This window comes from Anolis carolinensis, chromosome 6 (assembly GCF_035594765.1).
Source record: "Anolis carolinensis isolate JA03-04 chromosome 6, rAnoCar3.1.pri, whole genome shotgun sequence".
In the NCBI taxonomy this organism is placed as follows: Eukaryota; Metazoa; Chordata; class Lepidosauria; order Squamata; family Dactyloidae; genus Anolis; species Anolis carolinensis.
The window spans coordinates 81,834,911-81,858,432 of record NC_085846.1 but is presented as its reverse complement, the minus strand read 5'-3'; the positions used below and the strand labels follow the sequence as shown (position 1 = coordinate 81,858,432).

Here is a 23,522-nt window from a genome sequence, read left to right as displayed (position 1 = left end):
TACTATATAATATATAATCATAATAACAGTGTATTACCTGCCTCTCCTCGGGGATATTATAATAATAACACTATATATTATATACTATTATAATACTATATAATAATATATAACATTATACTACTACTATTACTACTACTAATAATAATAACATTAACAATTTCTTACCTGCCTCTCTTCGAGGCTCGATATTATTGTAATCATACTATATACTATACAATATTATATCATTATTATTGTTATTATTATTTCTTACTCACCTCTCCTCAAGGCTGGATACTATTATAATACCACAATATACTATGATACTATATATATATATATATATATATATATATATATATATATAAATATATATATATAAAAAACATTATAGTAGTACTGTACTAGTACAACAACAACAACAACAACTACTACTACTACTACTACTACTAATAATAATAATAATAATAATAATGGCAACCCATTTTAACCTTAGCCTGAAGTCTATCTGTGGGCTGGAGGCCACAATTTCTTGCGCCAAAGAAAACTTGTGAGCCTTTAAAGTACCATCCGACCCTTTGTTGTTTCGGTTGCGAAAAAAGACAGAGAATTAAAAAAAAAAACAAAAGCGAAATATTCTAGAAGTGGTAGCTCGAATTTTGGGTAGCTTTCTGGAAGATTTCGGTCTAGTTGAGCCTTATCCATCATCTTCGGATAGTTTGCTCTTGATTTCCCTCTGTAAAGGAGAAAAGAAGAAGACAGCAGCGATTGTTTTGAAATAAATTATCATTAGACACAATCCGGATTGGAGGCAGGGAGGCCATCAATCAAGCTGTCTTGCCGGGTCTTCCTCCCTCCCATCAGTATTGCTACTAATTCCGGGGTTGGAGCCAGATGGCCCAGAGAAGAACGGGATGAGATGAGGGAATAATTCAAGAAGGATGAGGTAAGGAGCTGTGAGGGAACCCATAATACCTATCTTAGTCCCACTTGGGGGTCTGAGTGGGGATAGGGGGAGGAGGACACTTATCTCCTATTGGAAACAACTGCACCCAATCTCTGGGCACATATCCCTTTGGAAATAAATGGCAATCATAACCTTATTGAAAAGGGGAAAAAATTATGTCACATCCGTTTGGCAAATGTGCATCTCCATTTTGACCAGCTTTTGAAAACCACTAGTCAAGAAGAGCATGACCTTGTTAGAAATCAACCCTTTGAACAAGTGATATTCATAAGCATTCATGCAATGGCACACAGGTAACTCAGCTGTTAAAACTGAGGAACCATGTCTTAGAACTGCCTGGGACAAAGATATGCCACTACAAACATATATTTGGTTAGCAGAGGATGGTTGTTTCTTTGAAGTTGAAATTGCAGTTGTGATTGCCCAAAAGATATACACTCCCTTAAATCCTCTTAGTTTAAAATATTCACTCAGAAATTAAAAAAACAAAGTCTTCTTTGAAAAATAACACATCTTGTTTACTCACCACCATCTTGTATTAATTCACAATACAGGCACATTTCTTATTATAGTTTAGTTATAGATAGGATGTAGTTCTCTCTGTGTTGAGTACACAGGGTAACATCTTAATCAGCAGTCCATAGTCTTTAGGTATAGTTGTACTCACTGAACTCCATAAGTCATACTTCTCTATTGAAGTTCAAACAGCAACATGCACCCACCTCCACTGAGGTGTGATGCAGACACATCCACCTCCACTGAGGTGTGAAGCAAACATATCCAGTACCATCTCCAATGAGGTGGTCGGCAGACTGATTACAAAATGGAGTCTTGAGCCTGAACATGCTCAGTACAATCACATGCCTATAATCCCTCCCACACCACAGAGGTACAGTCAAACTGGCAAATCAACATACACATAAAATTTTTGTTGTTCTTGTCATTTATTCTTTCAGTCGCTGCTCCCTGTCAATTGCCACCCCCAGCTCCTTGAGGTCAAGCCAGTCACTTCAAGGATACCATCCATCCATCTTGCCCTTTTTCGGCCCCTCTTCCTTTTTCCTTCCATTTTCCCCAGCATCATTATATTCTCCACTCTTTCCTGTCTTCTCATTATGTGGCCAAAGCATTTCATCTTTGCGTCTAATATCCTTCCCTCCAGTGAGTAGTCGGGCATGATTTTCTGGAGTATGGACTGGTTTGATCTTCATTCGGTCCAAGGCATTGTCTCTCTCTGCCTTCCTTATAGTCCAGCTCTTGCATCCATAGGTTACAAAGGGGAATACTATTGCTTTAACTATGCCAGTGTGATGTCTCTACTCTTCACTATTTTATCAAATCATTACGTCTTCTGATTTCCTGGCTGCAGTCTGCATCTGCAATAATCTTTGCACCTAGAAATACAAAGTCTGTCACTGCCTCCACATTTTCTTCCTCTATTTGCCAGTTATCAATCAATCTGGTTGCCATAATACAGGCTAGTAAATATATATATATTAGGAAATGAACAGTGAAAGGCTTGGGAGGTTGTAATTTCAACATCTCCGGAGTCTTCCAAGTTTTTGTCCTGTGGAGAGCACCCAAAGGCAACTCGGGGTCTGGGTATCTCCACCCGCTTCCCCCTTCCTTCCTTCCTTCCTTCCTTCCTTCCTTCCTTCCTTCCTTCCTTCCTTCCTTCCTTCCTTCCTTCCTTCCTTCCTTCCTTCCTTCCTTCCTTCCTTCCTCCCCTCCCCCCCCCCCTCCCCAAGGCGGTGGTTTACACCTGGCGCATCTCTCCTCCTCCCTCTCCCACCTCCTCTCTCTCTCTCTTTCTCCCCTCCCATTCGCCTCCCCTTTAACTCTTCCCCTCTGGCTCTTCCTTTCATCCTCCTCTGCCCCCCGGCAGGCGTTTCTATTTATCCCCCACTCTCCCTCCCTACCACAACCCCCCACCCCCGCCGTCCAGTGAGTGGCGTCACCAGAGGTAGGGGCAATGACGCCGGCCCCCATTCAGGGATGACAGCTTTAGAGAGACGCGGGCCATGGTGAGCTCCCTCGCAGAGCCGGCGCGGCGCACGGGAGGCTCCGCATCCTCGCAAGGTCATCCTCCTCCTCCTCCTCCTCCTCTCCCCGCCGCCCCCCTCCTCCTCCCCGCGGCGCCGTTGTGGGCATTGGCAGGAGGGCAGCCTCGGCGGGAAGGTCTCGGGGTCGAGGCGGCGGGCGTGGATGGGGCTCGGGGCGGGGGCCGCGCACACAGGCCTCTCCTGGGCACCATGGACGGCCGGAAGGAGATCTCGGTGATGTTCCTGGAAGGAGGCGCCCTCGGGCCTCGGGCGGGCAAGAGGGCGTCCGCCTTGGCAGAGGCCGGCGGGCAAGAGACCCCGCAGGACAAGGCGATGATGCACCGGAGGCCCCGGGAAAGGCGAGGAGGAGGCGAGGAGGAAGAGGAGGAGGAGGAAGAGGAGGAGGAAGTGGAAGTCCTGCCGGGGACAGGGACGGTCCCGGAGAGCCGCTCGGCGGCGGCGGCGCTGCTCCTCTCGGCCGGACAGACCCCGCAACCGCCGCCCCCTCCGCCCCCGCTCCACCGCCTCTCCGCCAAAGGCCAGCAGAGCAGCTCGGACACCGAGTCGGACTTCTATGAGGAGATCGAGGTGAGCTGCACCCCGGACTGCGGCACCGGCAACGTGGAATACCACCAGCATGGCAAAGGTACCTTCGCCCTCAGGGCGCACAGCCTTCCCCTCTTGCCCTTCCCCTGGAGCTTGGTTGCTTCTTTTTTTCTTTTTTCTTTTTTTTTGGGGGGGGGGGGGTGGGTTCAGGTAGGCTGTACTGGTTAAGAGTGGGTGGGGAGAAAAAGAAGGGGGGAAAGGAAGGATAGAAGGAAAGAAGGAAGGAGAGGAGGAAGGAAGGAAGGAAAGGAGGAAGGACAGAAGCAAAGAAGGAAAGGGGGGAGGGAGGGAGGGAAGGAGGAAGGACAGGAGGAAGGACAGGAGGAAGGATAGAAGGGGGAAAAAAAGAACGATAGAAAGAAAAAGTAAGGAAGGAAAGGAGGAAGGAGAGGAGGAAGGAAAGAAAAAAAGGAGGAAAGGAGGAAAGAAGGAAAGGAGGACCGAAGGAAGGAAAGGAGGAAGGAAGGAAAGAATGAAAGGAGGGAGGGAAGGAGGAAGGACAGGAGGAAGGATAGAAGGAAAGAAAGAAGGATAGAAAGAAAAAGTAAGGAAGGAAAGGAGGAAAGAAGGAAAGGAGGACGGAAGGAAGGAAAGGAAGAAGGAAAGAAGGAAAGAAATAAGGAAGGAAAGAAGGAAAGGAGGGAGGGAGGAAAGGAGGAAGGACAGGAGGAAGGGTAGAAGGAAGAAAAGAAGAATAGAAAGAAAAAAGTGAGAAAGGAAAGGAGGAAGGGAAGGAAGAAGGAAAGACGGGGAAGGAAGGAAAGAAGGAAGGAAGGAAGGAAGGAAAGGGAGGGAGGAAAGAAGGAATGAAGAAGGAAGGAAGGAAATACAGGAGGAAGGAAGGAAGGAAAGGAGGAAGAAAAGGAAGGAAAAAAATAAAACTTTTGTCCTCTGTCCAGTCTGAATGTTCAAAACCCTAATTGGATACAACGGGGAGCATAATTGGGGTCTGCTGCCCCCTCATCCTGCGATCCCTAAAGCCCTTACGGGTTAAAGAGGAGGAGAAGGAAGCGGCCCCTTTTCCCAGACCAGGCTCAAGCGCCTTGAGGATCGCAGCCTCTGTTTGGATGTTGTTGCTCCCCCCTCTTTCCCCTTTCACCCCCTCCCCAAAGCAGAACGTGGCGGGGCTTCAGTCTCATATCTGTCCTCAGAGAAAGGTCTGCCATCACCCGCATCTCCCTATCTCCCGCTTTGAAGTCTTAACGACGTGTTAATGGGGGGCATGGAATGGCATCCTCAATGCAAGGGGGCATTCTTTCTGAGCTCTGCAAAGAAATGGGTAGCTTGTCTTGGAATGAATTCCCCCAGAAGGTTTCTCCAACAACTCCTCCCCAACGCAGCCCTCCCCTCCCCATTTCCAAGGCAAGGCGGAGAAAACGAGTTCCCCCAGATTTGGCCGAGATCAAAAGGAGCCCGCTTGCCCGCTGGCCAGGTTCCCCGCTTGTGAATGAGCCAAACACAATCCCCTCTCCCTCCTTCTCTGCAAAATTGCGGCAGACAGCTCCGTCTCTGCCCCAGGTCCGGTTTGGCACGTTGGTCCGAAGTCCCCAATTGCCTTCTTCCGGCGGCGCCAGCTCGGAAGGAAGGAAGTCATCACCCTGTCGCCCAGGGCTCCTAATTGCCTTTTTGGTCTGGATCGGGTGCATATGAAAGCCCAAGGCCGGAAAAAAGGGCCTGCTCATCTCCTCCACGCCTTCCACACCCCCTGGATTCCCCGCCAGATCCCTACATTCCCTGGGGAAGAGGGTAGACCAGGGCCAAAAGCTCCTGATCAGGTCCTGAGGAAGGAAGGAAGGAAGGAAGGAAGGAAGGAAGGAAGGAAGGAAGGAAGGAAGGAAGGAAGGAAGGAAGGAAGGAAGGAAGGAAGGAAGGAAGGAAGTCTCTGCAGCCAGGTCCTTAGCCAAAAATAAAATTCGGAAGGGATTGAAACCCTTTTCCCCCCAGATGACTTTTGAGTCCAGTGTCTCCTGATCTGTCTCTACATCTCAACAAGGCCCTGAAATTACCATCATTATGCAAAGGTTTTTCACAGGTAATGGGTCCTAAATCATTGCTCCCTCTTTAAATCAGTTCTTGACCACAAAGAACAATAGTTTCCACAATTGGTTCCTTTACCGTGATGACGGATATTCAGGGTGAATTAGCAAGAAGTTTTCAGCCAAGCACATATTCTCATGGTACTTTTTCTATTGAAGACTTGTATTGCATCTTTCCATGCACAAATAGTTTAGCAACCAATGCATCAAGCTTCTGATTAACACCTTTACCCCTAACTTCTCCAAACACCACACAGTACTTGTACACCTTGTACATGAAATGGGTAGGCTAACCAGAGAAATATACTGAACCATTTGGGTAGGAAACTTAGATGTCTCTTCTTATCGACAGAATATACATATCCTGGTAATGGAGTCCACTAATTCAGCTTTCACTTGGTCATCAGAAACAGTCTTGTTCTTATGAAGTCCAAGGTCTAACAATGACGCCGCTTCTTCTCTTTGCTCCTGCTCCATGGTTTCTTTGACAGGGCTTGGATTATATGAACTAGTGGGAGACACCTCAGTTTCCACAGTTTCCTCAGTTTTCACCTGTCATACAGGTCAAATCCACCCACCCACCCTCCTTAGGCTTTGCCTGCTAGCTGCGGGTAGGGGTAGGCCAACTTGGTCATTTCCACTATGTCAGCTATTGCTGCTATTGCAATGTAAATTGGTAGAAAGGTAGGTAATGATAGTGTGAATAATCAAAATTTGGTTGAGATAGTGCTTGCAGTTCTAGAAGGACTCTAATTTCTGCTTCTCATAGACTTGGCATGGGGATTTGGTTAGCCAGTGAAAATTCATGAGTAAACCAGGTTTTTTTTTTACCTGGATTTTTTCGGGGGTGGTTTGAACCCCTAAACCGCCCCCTTGGCAACGGGCTTGTCTGCAGCCCACTCCTTTCCCACCTTCCTTTAAGCTCTAAACTTCTTGGGGAAGAAGCGGGGAGACCAGATCCAAAAGCTCCAGATTAGGACCATTACTGTTCCTTTTGACCTCCATTGTCAGGAGAAAGAAAGATCTCAATGGGGCGCATCTTTTCTGTATCCACTGGCATCTCCCTACCTTTGCGGTCTTTCTTTCTTGCTAATATGACTCCTGGGTGCCTTCAAAGTCAATCCCATCGCGGGAGTTTTCTTGGCAAGATTTCTTTGGATGAAGTTTGCACTTGCTTTTCTCTGAGACTGAGAGAGTATGATTTGCCCAAGGTCCCCCATAAACCTGGCACATTCAAATAATTGCATGTCTAGCATACTTTTTGCACCCTTTCCACACAGCTGAATAAAATCGCACATTTTCTGCTTTGAACTGGAATATATGGCAGTGTGGACTCTGATAACCCAGTTCAAAGCAGATATTGTAGGATTTTCTGCCTTGATATTCTGGGTTATATGGCTGTGTGGAAGGGCCCTGAAGGGGGCCTTAGATCTCTGGGAAAAGCTGTCAAAAAGAAAAGAAAAGGGTGCATTGTTGGCCTCTTGCAAACAAAGAATCCTGTGGCCCCTGAAAGCCAAAGCGACGTCTTTATGAGCAAAACCTTTCTAAAACTTGATTACAAGTCGTTGGATGATGGGGGGAGGGGGTTGAGGGAGACTAAAGAGAAGCAGGCCTGGCCCCATTGATTTCCCTCTTTTCTCCCAGTGTCTCTAGACCGCAGGTGCTGCAGAAAAGCCAGCCAAGTAGAAAGGGAGTAGGGGAGAGGGAGACACCTTTCTACGTTTTGTTTTGTTTTGGTTCATCCATCCGGTTGCGGTGAATGAAAGCCATGGAGCATTTCTCAGATCGAAACACACCTGGGCCACTTTTGGCTGTCCATCTGTGGAAATCCTTGCGGGGAACACAGCAATGCTGGATCACTCTGACAACCACCATGTCAGACTACACAGAGAAGCCACTGAAATCCGCAAACATGTGGACAATTTCAACAGAAAGGAGGAAACCATGAAAATGAACAAAATCTGCCTGCCAGTATTAAAACAAAGCTCTAAAATCTGGACAGTAGATAAAGAACAATACTGAGAAAACAAGGGAATCTCAGACAAGAAACAAGCAGACTCAATTAACACCTCCCAACAAAGGATTCTCCGAGGCAGGAAACAGCCAGCCTTTGAAACTGCCAGACTATTCAGTGCTAATCATGCTGGCCAATTGAAACATTCACACTTGCTTCAGACGGACAAGAGGTCTTTCTCCCACCCAGGACCTTCCACAGATATATAAACTCCACTTGCCTAATTTATTCCTCACATCCTCTGAGGATGCGTGCCATAGATGTGGGAGAAACGTCAGGAGAGAATGCTTCTGGAACATGACCATACATCCCGTAAAACTCATAGCACCCCAAGTGATTCCGGCCATGAAAGCCTTCGGCAATACACAGCATCCTTTTTCAACCTCAGCATGAGTGGGTCTGGGACAGATAGGAACTCGAATCTTCTCGTTTCAAGCCTTGGCTGAGCGTGTGTATTGAAAAAAAGAAGAGTGTGTACTTCACTCGGATTCCTACAGCCCTCACTTCCAAGGACTCCCGTCCTCATGAAACCCAACCCGGCTTACAAAGAATTCGCCTAAATCCCAGGGTCTGTGTTTCTATGTGCTCACAAATCCCTTGTCCACTTAAGGTGAACCTGTGCTTTTCACAAGGTTTTTTAAGGCAAGCGATACTCAGATTGCTTGTGCCAGTTTCTTCCTCTGAAATATCACCTACAGCTTCTTAAACTTTTTTCCAATTGCGACCACTTTCCTCCTGGGTTGTGTTCTTACATGATCCCGGATATATAGATATATAAAATAGGTATAGAAACCAACCACTGGCTGATAATAAATCAGCATTTGCAAGGCCTGCGAAAGAGGCTGATTTTGCTTTTCGAGAAGTACTGCTGAAGCATTTTCTGCAGGGTCCACTCTAAACACTGCAGGCTCTTAATAACAAATTTGTGTAAAGGTCTGAAACAACCACTAGATTTACTGGGTTGCTTTGGGTTTTCCGGGCTGTATGGCTGTATGTTCCAAAAGCATTCTCTCCTGACGTTTCGCCCACATCTATGGCAGGCATCCTCAGAGGTTGTGAGGTTTGTTGGTAACGAAACAAGTAAGGTTTATATATCTGTCGAATGTCTAGGGTGGAGGAAAGGACTCGTGCCTGTTGTAAATGTGAATGTTGCAATTAATCACCATGGTTAGCGTTGAAAAGCAGCTTCAAAGCCTGGCTGATTCCTGCCTGGGCGAATCTTTTGTTGGAAGGTGTTAGCTGGCCCTGATTGTGTCATGTCTGGAATTCCCCTGTTTTCAGAATGTTGTTCTTTATTTACTGACCTGCTTTTAGAGTTTTTTTAAAATACAAGAGTCTCACATATCCAACCTTCGCTTATCCAACATTCTGTATTATCCAACGCAGTCTGTCTTTTAGTAGTCAAATGTTTGTGTAGTCAACGTTTTCAACACATTACGATGTTTCGGTGCTAAATTCATAAATACAGTAATTGATACATAGTGTATTGAACTGCATTTTCTGTTGATTTGTTGTAAAACGTGATATTTTGGTGCATAATTTGTAAAATCATAACATAGTTTAATAGGCTTTTCCTTAATACCGCCTTATTATCCAACATTTTCGCTTATTCAACGTTCTGCCGGCCCATTTATGTTGGATAAGTGAGAATCTACTGTACTGTTAGCCAGATTTTGTTCATTTTCATGGTGTCTTCCTTTCTGTTGAAAGGAGGATTGTTGATTTCTATGGCTTCAATTGATTGTTGCCAATTTCTCACGACCCATTTGAGTTTAAGACCCAGAGTTTAAGGAGCAATGGCTTGCAGCACCTAGTATTCGTTGGCGATCTGCCACCCAAGTCCTAACCAGAGCTGACCCTGCTTAGCTTCCAAACTCAGGCAGGATCACCTTTAGGATATTGATTAGGTTCGGCTCTCCATTCAGTGTTACAGACTCAGCTGAGAATACGCTCCACGGATATCAATAGGGTGAAGTCTAACATCCAATTGATTCCCACTCACCTAGAATCTATCCCTAGTGAATTCGGTATGCCTTAAACCGGAGCGGACGCGCGTTACTGGGGTTGTCTTGTCTAGCCCTGAGGCTCACAGAGGCCCATCCAGTTTATAAGTCACCACTGGGCCCAAAGGTTTATTGGGTGCACCCCTTTTCCTCTTCCTCTCCTTCCAGAAATAGTGGGGCGGGTGGGCGAAACGTGTCGGCCTGGTCTTTTCTCACGCTGGACGGCTCCCTCTTGCCTTCCTTTTCCAGGACAGGGCTCAGAGGCCTCGACGGGGAGCCCCAGCAGCAGCGGCGGCGGCGAGCCCCCCAAAAGCAACGGAGGAGGCGGAGGAGGAGGCGTTGGGGGCGGAAGCAGCTCGCAAGGGTCGTTGTCCTGCAGCGCCAGCGATCAAATGCGCCGCTACCGGACGGCTTTCACCCGGGAGCAGATCGCCCGCCTGGAGAAGGAGTTCTACCGGGAGAATTACGTCTCCAGACCCCGGAGGTGCGAACTGGCAGCCGCCTTGAATCTCCCAGAAACCACCATCAAGGTATGAGAAAAGGAGGAGGAAGAGGAGGCTTTCAAGTCAGGAGCTCTCACAAACTGGATCTACACTGCCATATATATATTCCTTTGAACTGGATTATTTGCTTTGAACTAGATTATATGGCAGTGTAGACTCATGTAAGGGGTCACTGGTGGCACAGTGTGTTAAAGCTCTGAGCTGATGAACTTGCGGACCAAAAGGTCCCAGGTTCAAATCCCGGGAGTGGAGTGAGGACCGCTGTTAGCCCCAGCTCCTGCCAACCTAGCAGTTTGAAAACATGCAAATGTGAGTAGATCAATAGGTACCGCTCCATCAGGAAGGTAACTGCATTCTATGTAGTCATGCCGGCCACATGACCTTGGAGGTGTCTATGGACAACGCTGGCTCTTCGGCTTAGAAATGGACATGAGCACCAACCCCCAGAGTCGGTCACGACTGGACTTAACCTCAGGGGAAACCTTTACTTTTACCTTAGACTCATGTAATCCAGTTCAAAGTAGATAATGTTGATTATCTGCTTTAATAATCTGGATTATATGTCAGTGTAAAACCAACCATAGTGATCATTAGCTCAATATCACACATGCACACTGGACTAAGCTTCTAGACCAGTGGTTCTCAACCTGTGGTGTTTTGGCCTATACATCCCAGAAATCCCAGCCAGATTACCAGCTGTTAGGATTTCTGGGAGTTGAAGGCCAAAACATCTGGGGACCTACAGGTTGAGAATCATTGTTCTAAAACTATTAACTTCAAAACCATGCAGAACTCAGAGCTGTGGACTTCCGGTATTGGCCCTAGCCAATTATTAGGTCGTTATCACCATCACCAGGATCAGACCACCGAACAAAGCAATCTTTATTCAAATTAGGCCCCTTCTACACTGCCATATAACCCAGTTCAAAGCAGATAATCTGGATTTTATATGGCAATGTAGATCCAGCCTTACAGAAGGACCTAGAGATTCCTTGGGAGGGGGTGAATTCAAGACCCATCTACTTTTATAATAATAATTATAAATTTTATTTATTAGGCCTTAGGGCATATCACAGTACCATACCAAACCAAACAACAAGGGTTGATAAGACTTGATTACACTCTATTTAGTAAGTTTATAACAATACAGTAAATATGATAAAACTGAAGCTCTACATGACATTTTCTTATCATCCCTACAATTTACCCCATCAGCCCCACATATGTGGTTCTCAAATGTATTGTTTTGCTTAAATACAGAGCATCCACTTTTGCAACCTATCCCAAACTCTAATCCTCCAAGTTTTAGGAATCCAACTTCCAAAAGCCTCAGTTGCTTTGGTTTATAAAGAAGGATTCTGAAAGCTGAGGCCCAAAACACCTGCAAGACCAGAGTTTGGGAAGCACTGTTTTTGGACTTTGTTTCCCAGAATACCTGACTGTTGGCCAAGTTGACTGGGGCTTTTGAGAGTTGAACTCCAAAACACCCAAAACGACTGAAAATTGCTAGTGACAGTCAGGCCTCTTCTACACTGCCCTATAAAATCCAGATTATCTGCTTTGAACTGGCAGTGCAAAAGGGGCCACAGAAGAGGCCATATGAGAGGACATCATTTATTAGACAAGACACTAATGCTTGGTAAGGTAGAAGGCAACAGGAAAAGAGGAAGATCACATTCCAGATGGACAGACTCAATCCATTGCATTGAGTCTGCAAACCATTTGGTGGTAGGACTTGGGCCTCTCCCACACAGTTGAATTAAACTCCACATTATTTGCTTTGAACTGGCAGTCTGGACTCAGATAACCCAGTTCAAAGCAGATATTGTGGGATTTTTCTGCCTTGATATTCTGGGTTATATGGCTGTGTGAAAGGACCCTTGGAGATATCTCATTCCTAGAGCAGCCATAAGTCAAAGTTGACTTGAAGGCAATTAACAACAAAACCCTACTGACCTCAAATGGGACCTCATATGTTTCCAACCCAAACCAGGAATTGGGGAATCAGTGTTACTGAAATCCACACCAAAGCAGTCCTAAAAGCTTTGTGTCCTACCTTTTGGATACTAATTTTCTACTCTTGATGTCTACTTGCAGTTTTGTCTACTAGTGGTGCTTACTTCCAAGTGTGGATCAGGTAGTGGGACTTGTTGTTTCCCATCTAGGACAACCCTAAGATCAACCTATCACTGGGGTTTCTTGACAAGATTTGTTTGCCTTTCCTTTCTTTGATGGTGAGAGACGCTTTTCATAGCAGAATGGGGATTAGAGGAACTTTGGTTTACAAGGTCATACTCTTAAACTTCACAAGATTTTCACTGCCATAGTCGAATTGCTGGGTACAGTATATAAGCATTCATCTACATAGACACTGCAGACTATTTTCAGCCTGACTGCTAGCACTTGTACATGACAAAACCCCGCAAGGATTCAAAAAGGGTTTTTTGTTCCCTTGAAGGGCTGCATCTCCCATCAATATCAGTGGGATCCAGAGGACAACCTGTCTCATTATATAGTCAAGGAATGTTTCCAACATAATAAGAACATATTGCATAGACTGTAAATTGGAAAAGGAATAGAACAAAGAAGCAATTATATGCAGTTTGTAGTAGTGGTGGTGATAATTACAACTTCCATCTTCCACATATCTTGGAAGACCTAGAAGATGTTTAACAACTAAAGAAAGAATCAAGCGATAGGTACTTTTTAGATACTGTAGACGCATATGGCACAGACACAGAGAGAAATCTGTAATCTAGTTGCAATGCCAGGAACTGGGCAAAGGCCATTTCTGTAGATCTTGAATTTCTGCAGGACTATTACTCCTTTTGTAAAAGGAATGTAAAACTCCTTTTTTGTTTGTCATCTTAGTAGACCATGACCACCTTTACTAGATATAGTTGACCCTGGTCAGAGAACAGGCTCTCCTTCCCTCTCTCTGGCTGGATCTACATTGCACATAATGCAGTGGAGACCCATATAATGCAATTTGAATACTGCACACACAGTGTTTGTTATATTTACATGGTACAGAGAGGATATCTCTCTCTCTCTCTCTCTCTCTCTCTGCCAAAAGTTAAAGATATTTTAAAATATTAAAATGAAACAGATATGTTAGGAAAACTAATGCTGTATGGCATTTTTTAAAAGTGAGAGGGAAATGTTCAAATCTGATTCAAGTGGAAGTATACAAAAACAAACATTTCCATCTTGCTGTACATTTTGTTTCATTTTGAAAATAAAATAAAATCTGATAACTGGCACCCATGGGGATTGACAGATGTCGGGTAAATGTAGTTTTTGGCTGCTTAAGAATTACTATTAAAAATAGGCCTAATATTCTACCAAAAACTGTAAGATCTGTATTGTCATGATATTAATTGTTGAAATTCAATACACAAAAGCAAATTAGAACAAACCAAGACAAATCCAAAATTGTTATTTCAATTTTTATTTAAAGCATCATGTCTTCCATTTTTGCTGGTTATTTGAGAGTTCCAGCTGGGGGGTTCAGGGTAACTGAGCTTCTACTTGTGCAGGGAGGACCAAAGCTTACAAAGGGGTTTCAATATTTAATAACTCTTTTATATAGAAAATACATTTACATTAGGTGTGGAAAATCAAATTTCGCAAATGGTGTCCAATGCTATAGCATCATATAAAGTATTCTATGTGTATATTGATTTGCCAGTTTGACTCTTTGGTGTGGGAGGGGTTATAGATATGTGATTGATTGTATTGAGCATGTTCAGACTCAAGACTCCATTTTGTATTCTGTCTGTTTACACCTCAGTGGAGGTGGATGTTGTTGCTGTTTGGACTTCAGTAGAGAAGTATGACTTATACTTCAGTGAGTACAACTATACCTAAAGAACTATTGATTAAGAATGATACTCAGCACATGGAGAACTACATTCTATCTATAACTGAATTTTAAATAAGAAATTTGCCTGCATGGTGAATTAATACAAGATGTTTGTGAGTAAACAAGATATGTTGCTTTTCAAAGAAGACTTCGTTTCTTATCTCTGAGGTTTCGAGGGAATGTATATCTTTTAGGCAACTGCAACTACGATTTCAACTTCAAAGCAACAACCATCCTCTGCTAAGCAAATATATTTTTGTAGTGGCATATCTTTACCCTTGACAGTTCAAAGACATGGTTCTTCAGTTTAACAGTGGAGTTACCTGTGTGCCATAACATGAATGCTTATGAATATCACTTGTTCAAAGGGTTGATTTCTAACAAGATCATGCTTTTCTTGACTAGTGGTTTTCAAAATATAAATCTCCACATGTTCATGGAGATTCACATTTGCCAGATGGATATGTTGCCAGAGACTGGGTGCAGTTATTTTCCAGTAATCTCACAAAGACATGGTTCTTCAGTTTAACAGCGGAGCTATCTGTGTGCCATTACAGGAATGCTTATGAATATCACTTGTTCAAAGGGTTGCCTTTAAACAATGTCATGCTTTGTTAAAAGTAGTTTTCAAAAGGTGGTCTCCACATATTCATGGAGATTCACATTTGCCAAACAGATATGACAGCATTTTTTCCTCTTCAATAAGGTTATGATTGCCATTTATTTCCAAAGGGATATGTGCCCAGAGACTGGGTCCAATAATAACTACAGTAGAGTCTCACTTATCCAACACTCGCTTATCCAACATTCTGGATTATCCAACGCATTTTTGTAGTCAATGTTTTCAATATATCATGATATTTTGGTGCTAAATTTGTAAATACAGTAACTACTACGTAGCATTACTGCGTATTGAACTACTTTTTCTGTCAAATTTGTTGTATAACATGATATTTTGGTGCTTAACTTGTAAAATCATAACCTAATTTAATGTTTAATAGGCTTTTCCTTAATCTCTCCTTATTATCCAACATATTCGCTTATCCAACGTTCTGCTGTTTACGTTGGATAAGCAAGACTCTACTGTACTTTCAAAGTACAGTAGAGTCTCACTTATCCAAGCCTCACTTATCCAAGCCTCTGGATAATCCAATCCATTTTTGTAGTCAATGTTTTCAATATATCGTGATATTTTGGTGCTAAATTCGTAAATACAGTAATTAAAACATAACACTACTGCATATTGAACTACTTTTTCTTTCAAATTTGTTGTATAACATGAAGTTTTGGTGCTTAATTTGTAAAATCATAACCTAATTTGATGTTTAATAGGCTTTTCCTTCATCTCTCCTTATTATCCAACATATTCGCTTATCCAACGCTCTGCCGGCCCGTGGTTGGATAAGTGAGACTCTACTGTAAGTACAGCACAATTAAACAGGAAACAACACTTTCAAAACAAGAACAGTTTTTGCTCCCAAATGTTGATACATTGTGCTGTCTAAAGCAGATCAGCCTGCATTATTTGGCAGTGTAGATCCAACCGAAGTGTCCGAGACAGGGCTTCATTGGCATGTAAAAAGGTAAAGGTTTCCCCTGACGTTAAGTCCAGTCGTGATCGACTCTGGGGGTTGGTGCTCATCTCCATTTCTAAGCCGAAGAGCCGGCAGACATCTCCAGGTCATGTGGCCGGCATGACTGCGTGGAGCGCAGGAGCGGTACCTATTAACCTACTCACATTTGTATGTTTTCGAACTACTAGGTTGGCAGGAGCTGGGGCTAACAGCGGTCGCTCATTTCGCTCCCGGGATTTGAACCTGGCACCTTTCGGTCCGCAAGTTCAGCAGCTCAGCGCTTTAACACACTGTGCCCCCAGGGACCCCATGGCATGAGCTGGGCCCAAAGGGTTTCTTAAAGCGTCTCAAGGTCTTCATCTGAGGGTCGTGTGGCGTTGGAAGCCCTTCTTCTGACGCTTCTCTGTCTCTTCTTGCAGGTGTGGTTCCAAAACCGGCGGATGAAGGACAAGCGGCAGCGCCTGGCCATGACGTGGCCCCACCCCGCCGACCCGGCCTTTTACAGCTACATGATGAGCCACGCCGCGGCCACGGGCAACCTGCCCTACCCTTTCCCCTCTCACCTGCCGCTCCCCTATTACTCCCCGATGGGGCTGGGGGCCGCCTCGGCTTCCGCCGCCGCAGCCGCCGCCGCCGCTTCCCCCTTCGGCTCCCCGCTGAGGCCGCTGGACACCTTCCGCGTCCTCTCGCACCCGTATCCGCGGCCCGAGCTGCTCTGCGCCTTTCGCCACCCCTCGCTGTACGCGGGGCCTACGCAGGGACTGGGCGGCGGCGGGGGCGGCGGGGCGGCGGCGGGCAGCCCGTGCTCCTGTTTGGCTTGCCACGGAGGCGGGGGCCAAAGCAACGGCTTGCCCCAAAGGCCGCCGCCGGCCTCGGACTTCCCCTGCGCGGCGGCCAGCACCAGGACGGACTCCTTCCTGACTTTCACGCCCTCGGTGCTGAGCAAGAGCGCCTCGGTGGCCCTGGACCAGCGGGAAGAGGTCCCCTTGACCAGATAGGAAGCGCCCTCTCAGGTTCCCCCCCCCCCCTCCACCCCTGGACACTTCCCTTCCCGCAGCCCGTCCAAGAACTGCCGCCCCGTCGTTATTTAATTGCAGACAGGGATGAGACTCCCAAACGCCAAGGAGGGAACTTTGAGCAAAACCATCTTCTTCGCTTTGTTTTGCTTCTCTTCAATTGAAGGATTTCTGTGCCGCCGGGATCCGTGGGAAAATACAATAGAAGGCATAAAGGACCACCCTTTGCAGAAGAAGAAAGGCTCCGTCTACACTGGCCATTTAATGCCATTCAAACCGCAGAAGCCAGGCAACAAACTCTCACAATAAGCCATATCATGCGCATCCCTTTCTTTGTGGCTTGGGTGTCATCCCCATCCGAATCTCAAACCAGGACTGGGTTGCTGTGAGTTTTCCGGGCTGTATGGCCATGTTCCAGAAGCATTCTCTCCTGACGTTTCGCCCAGACATCCTCAGAGGTTGTGAGGTCTGTTGGAAACTAGGCAAGGGAGGTTTATACAGTAGAGTCTCACTTATCCAACATAAACGGGCCGGCAGAATGTTGGATAAGCGAATATGTTGGATAATAAGGAGAGATTAAGAAAAAGCCTATTAAACATCAAAATAGGTTATGATTTTACAAATTAAGCACCAAAACATCATGTTAGACAACAAATTTGACAGAAAAAGTAGTTCATTACACATTAATGCTATGTAGTAATTACTGTATTTACGAATTTAGCACCAAAATATCACGATTTATTGAAAACATTGACTACAAAAATGCGTTGGATAATCCAGAACGTTGGATAAGTGAGTGTTGGATAAGTGAGACTCTACTGTATATCAGTGGAAGGTCCAGGGTGGAAGAAAGAACTCTCCTCTGTTAGAAGAAAGCGTGAATGCTGCAATTAATCACCTTGATTAGCATTGAAAAACCTTGCAGCTTCAAGGCCTGGCTGATTCCTGCCTGGGGGAGTCCTTTGTTGGGAGGTTTTCCTTGGCCCTGATTGTTTCCTGTCTGGAATTTCCCTGTTTTTCTTTATTTACTGTCCTGATTTTAGAGGGTTTTTAAAATACTGGTAGTCAGATTTGGAATTGTCCACATTCCATGTTGGAATTGTCTCCATGCATGTGGATTTAAGTGGCTTCTCTCTGTAGCATGACATGGTGGTTGTCGGAGTGGTTCAGCATTTTTGTCTTCTCAAATAATATACTACGTCCAGGTTGGTTCCTCAAATGCTCTGCTATGGCTGACTTCTCTGGTTGAGTTAGTGCCTTTCATGTTCCTTAATTCGTGTTCGGGCAATGCTGCGTTTGGTGGTCCCTATAGACTTGTCAACAGCTGCATGGTATACGGTAGACTCCTGTAGAGGTGAGAGGATCCCTCTTGTCCTTTGCTGAACGTAGCATTTGTTGGATTTTCTTAGTGGGTCTGTAATAATAATAAACTTTATTTGTATACCGCTCTATCACCCGGAAGGGACTTAGGGCGGTTTCCACCATAGGTAAAACATTCAGTTACCAAAACAAGAACATCCAACACCACCATAATAAAACATCAACACAATTGTAGATAGTTTGTAGGTTGTGTTTCATCCTCGGCTTCCCTATGCGGTCAGTAAGAACACTTTTCCTCTGGGGGAGGATCTTTACTCTCTTGTCTTGTTCTTGGCCTTGCAGCTCTTCTGATGTCTTATAAACCTCCCTTGCTTAGTTTCCAATATTCCTCACAACCTCTGAGGATGCCTGCCATAGATATGGGCGAAACGTCAGAAGAGAATGCCTCTGGAACATGGCCATACATCCCGGAAAACTCACAGCAAACCAGTGATTCCAGCTTTCGACAACACACCAGACAACAAACTCTCACAGAACAGGCGAAACAAAGCCCTTTAATGCGCATTCCTTCTCTGAGGCTTGTGTGTCATCCCCATCCAAATCTCTTCTGCAAAGGGAAACTACTTTTTTCAGTATCGGTTTGAAACTGCATTAAAAAGTCAGTATAGACGGGGCCATAAGAAGGAAGAAAAAGTTGATTTGCACCGATTGTCCCCTCCAAAAGAGCTCAGACTTTTTTTTATCTCCACGGGACTGGTTGATTTCCAGCCTAAGGGGATGAGGATGCCAACCCCTTATGCTTATGCATAACCTTGTATGCGACTGAAAGGAGAATACTTGAAGAGACTGTCGAGCCTAACAAAAATTTTAAAAAATGTATGCCTAATGAAAGTAAAGATCTATGCTTTGCCAGATTAAAAAAAAAGGATAAAAAAATTGAAGGACCTCAGTGGATGTGCAGTTTCCTTATTCCGGTGGGTTTAAAAATGGCTAATATTGAGGAGGACTTTCATAGCAAACTATGAAATATTTTTGCTGGGTTATCTCCTCTTTGCTTTACCCCTAATCCTTGAAATGCGATATCTCTCTATAGTTTCTCTTTTGTTAAAGCAACAATAACAAAGGATAGAAGCGGCGGATGAGGATAAGGGCAAAGAGATGAGGATAAGAGCAAAGAGGGAACGAAATGGGCAAAGGGAGACCCGAAGGGAGCTTTCCAAGCAGGGATTGCCGTTGTCTGTTGCTGGATGGTGACCACAGCGGCAGGATTAGCAAAGTGATGTATATGCAAAGGATGTCTGTCTGTTCTTGTGAGTGTTTTCCCCCCAACGCTTTCTCTAATGTCTCTCCGGCAAGAGCCTTCTCAGCCCAGAGAGCTGCCAAACGCTAACAAGCCGCCAAGGGAAGCGATTAAGTGACAGGGCGCAAAATGCTTCTCTATTTCTCTGAGCTGCAAATTGCAGCCAAATCGTGTGCCTCTCTCTGGCCTCAAACGCCTTCCCTTTCCCCACAACATCCCCACTTCTCACCTCAGTTCTTTGTGAGGTTTTAATCCGCTGCATTTCATGACATATCTCTATCATTTCCTTCTCTTTCTGCTTGCCTTTCCTGTCTCCCTTATAAGACGCTCCTTTTGTGCTCTTCCCGGTTAGAGATCTCTTTTGCTGGGTTGAAGAAAATCCCCGGAAACATTGTTGCAGTGGTTATTATTTATAATAAGAAGCAGGGAAATACACCCATACCGCATTAAGATAGACTACAATTATTTCTCTGCCTTCAGTAGTTCAGAATTCCCGCAATGTATTCACTGTTGTCTTTCCCCAAGTCACAACTTCAAAAGATACCTGTATTTTCCAACAAAATACAGTGTCATTGCGTTGTTGTTTGCGATGAGAGTTCTTAGCACTTCAGTATTTCCAGATGATACGTCCAGTTCGATTGTCATGGAAATAAAAAGGGAAAGGAAAGGAAGAGAAAGAGACTAATTTGTATCCAATGTCAGTCCAAGTCAAAGGCGATCTGCTCCCCTCTCTTCATCCAGCACTCAATTAAATTTGATTTAAAATAGGCTCGGAAAATACTTACCTGGAAAATAAGCTTTACTGACATTTGTATCGGCTTGGGTTTTTTTTTTACTCCAAACAATGAGAATGTGGGAAGCTCATGCCAGAATGGTCGCATTCCTAATATGTTTGGTATCGTGTCAAGGATTTCTGATTGTCTGGTTGGAAGAAAGAAACCCTTTGCTTCAAATCAGTTGGTGACGATCCTTAGGGAAGGCTATTTCGGGCACCCTCCGTTGAAACGGATCCGAGGCGGACTGCGAAATACATAGAAATGAGTGGTTGCTGTTCATTTCAACGGGGAGCCATTGTCTTTCAACTGGGACTCGCTTCAGGAAGACTTCCCAGAATGACATGTTCTTGAGACCATTGCGACAAAACGTTAAGTGTGTTGTGGAAGACTTTCATGGCTGGGATCACTGGGTTGCTGTGAGTTTTCCGGGCCACGTTCCAGAAGCATTCTCTCCTGACGTTTCGCCCACATCTATGGCAGGCATTCTCAGGGGTTGTGAGGTGTTGGAAACTAGGCAAATGGGGTTTATATAGCTGTGGAATGTTCAGGGTGGGAGAAAGAACTCGTGTCTGTTTGAGGCAGGGGTGAATGTTGCAATTGGTATTAAAAACCAGTATTTAAAAAACTCTAAAATCAGGACAGTAAATAAAGAACAACACTCAGAAGACTGGGGGAATTCCAGGCAATAAACAATCAGGGCCAGCTAACAAAGGATTCCCCCAGGCACGAAGCAGGCAAGCTTTGAAGCTGCAAGACTATTCAATGCTAATCAAGGTGGCCATTTACAACATTCACACTTGTGTCAAGCAGACAAGAGTTCTTTCTTCCATCCTAGGCATTCTACAGATATATAAAACCCACTTGCCAACACTTTACAACCTCTGAGGATGCCTGCCATAGATGTGGGTAAAACGTCAGGAGAGAATGCTTCTGGAATATGGCCTTACAGCGCGGTAAACTCACAGCAAAACGTTAAGTGTTCAATATCTCATACATACGGTTATGTTTCAGAGCCTTGCTTTGTTTTTAAAGGGGATCCAACTCTAGAGTTCAAAAGCGAAAGGTGTGTGGAAAAAAACTGTCCATTCAAAACAAAACCTAACAAAGTAAGAATCTAGCAGACTTCGACAGAAATGCCAATTGAAAGAAAAAAAAGGAAGGGGGGGGAGGGAGAGAGGGAGAGCCCTTTTAAGCTGACTGTATCCTTAAATATATTAACCTGGGCTCGGAAGACATTATAAACGGATAAAGAAAGAAATAGTAGCAATTGCCTGGTACAGCGTGTCGACAGTGCAAGCACATCCCTAAATGTTTGTGTCAGGAGTAAAATGTTCTCCTGACTGTACAGTAGTTGGTTGCCACCTTGATCTCAGGGGATATGGAAGCTTCAATAGTTTATTTCATTATGCCAACTTCCTCCAAAGGACCCCACTGTTGTGCAGTCTACAGATATGATCATATTTAGGTTGGAGCTCAGTCCTTTCTCAAAACATAATCAAACTGTTGAGTTCAGGAGGGAGTTTCTTTCCGAGAATATGTACACAAAAACCACAACCTTTGTTCCCCATTGGCTACTATGCAGGATTCAGGACCCAAAGCGCTATCAGGAGTTTATTTTTAATGACATTTTACACCCATTATGCTCAAGCAGCATTGTAAATCCCTAGTAGATTTCTTGTTGACAGTTTCACTCCCGAATTCATATCCTGTTAAATATGTAGGTTTATTGATAGAAGAGTTTAACCGAAACGGCACCAATTCCAAGAAGGGAGAAGAGGAATGCAGCTACACTGCAGAATGAAGGCCATTTGACTCCGTTTTAACTGCTTAAGCTCAATGCTATGGAATTCCGGGAGCTGTCGTTTTACAAGTTCTTTACAACTACAACTCCCATGATCCCATAGCGTTGAGCCAGGGCAATCCAAGCGACGTCAGTCTGCATTCATTCTACGGAGCTCAATTGAAGAAAGAAACAGAAAATTGTGTTGTCGAAGGCTTTTATGGCCGGAATCACTGAGTTGTTGTGAGTTTTCCGGGCTGTATGTTCCAGAAGCATTCTCTCCTGACGTTTCGCCCACATCTATGGCAGGCATCCTCAGAGGTTGTGAGGTTTGCTGGAAACTAGGCAACTGGGGTTTATATATCTGTCGCAAGTCCAGGGTGGGAGAAAGAGCTCTTGTCTGTTGGAGGCAAGTGTGAATGCTGCAAATGGCCAGCTTGATTAGCATTGAATGGCCTTGCAGATTTAAAGCCTGGCTGCTTCTTTCTTCTTCTGGCTTCCAGTATTAAAAACTCTAAAATCAGGACAGTAAATAAAGAACAACATTCAGAAAACAAGGAAATTCCAGACAAGAAACAATCAGGGCCAGTTAACACCTTCCAACAAAAGAATTCCCTCAGACAAGAAGCAGCCAGGCTTTGAATCTGCAAGGCCATTCAATGCTAATCAAGCTGGCCATTTGCAACATTCACACTTGCCTAAAACAGACAAGAGTTCTTTCTCCCAACCTGGACTTTCCACAGATAAATAAACTTCACTTTGTGGTCGGCTGATTCACGTTCAACTCAGTGGATATTATTTCAGAGTGATTGTACAAAACTCATACAATATTGTTTGTGATTAAGGTAAGGTAAAGGTTTCCCCTGACGTTAAGTCCAGTCATGTCTGACTCTGTGGGTTGGTGCTCATCTCCATTTCTAAGCCGAGGCGTTGCCCGTAGACACCTCCAAGATCATGTGGCCGGCATGATTGCATGGAGCGCCTTTACCTTCCCGCCGGAGCGGTACCTATTAATCTACTCACATTTGCATGTTTTCGAACTGCTAGGTTGGCAGAAGCTGGAGCTAACAGCAGGCGCTCACTCCGCTCCCGGGATTTGAACCTGCGACCTTTCGGTCTGCAAGTTCAGCAGCTCAGTGCTTTAACACACTTCGCCACTGTGTATTTTAACAGTATAATGTTTAACAGTCAAATTATTTGCTGAACTCATTTATTTTCTATTTTTGTATATAAGTGGGCTATTTGTGTTGAGCATATAAACTTCACTTCCCTAGTTTCCAATATACCTCACAACCTCTGATGATGCCTGTCATAGATGTGGGCGAAACGTCAGGAGGGATTGCTTCTGGAACACACATCCATACAGCCCGGAAAACTCACAGCAACTCAGGAAAACTCACAGCAACCCAAACAGAAAATTGTTGATCCAGGGTCTAGGCTTAGAAATGACACTGGAAGGAAGTGTCATTGATTCTGGATGTTGTCCTTCAGCATCCATTGAGAAGGTTGACATTTTTGTTTGTTTCCTTTTAAACCTTTATCTCCCTCCCTTTCAGACCTATTGGTGCTTCTGTTTGGTCAAGTTTAATAAAGCTCACAGAATTAACTCCCCTAGAAACAAACAATGATGAAGAGGTCCTTCATCATTGGGTGGCCACCAATTGTATTTCATTTAGTGAGTGAGTAAATCCGGTCCTGCCTCCCATGCAAATTTCCTCTTTCTCTGGGGAGCCATTGT

At 44.6% G+C, this 23,522-nt stretch overlaps 1 protein-coding gene across 1 annotated transcript; it reads left to right on the top strand.

Moving 5' to 3' along the window:
* The first annotated feature begins 1,736 nt into the window (after positions 1-1,736).
* evx1 (even-skipped homeobox 1) lies at positions 1,737-18,873 on the top strand. Its single transcript, XM_008117044.3, has 3 exons — positions 1,737-3,637; positions 9,900-10,180; positions 16,012-18,873. Exons 1-3 carry the CDS (start codon positions 2,971-2,973, stop codon positions 16,588-16,590), a joined length of 1,527 nt encoding a protein of 508 aa, XP_008115251.3. The 5' UTR covers positions 1,737-2,970; the 3' UTR covers positions 16,591-18,873.
* Positions 18,874-23,522: the final 4,649 nt, after the last annotated feature.

Coding starts and splice junctions, on each gene's coding strand:
- evx1 (XM_008117044.3), top strand. CDS start 2,971: ATGGTGAGCTCCCTCGCAGAGCCGGCGCGGCGCACGGGAGGCTCCGCA. Junction 3,638..9,899: donor ATACCACCAGCATGGCAAAG/GTACCTTCGCCC, acceptor TTCCTTTTCCAG/GACAGGGCTCAGAGGCCTCG. Junction 10,181..16,011: donor TCCCAGAAACCACCATCAAG/GTATGAGAAAAG, acceptor CTCTTCTTGCAG/GTGTGGTTCCAAAACCGGCG.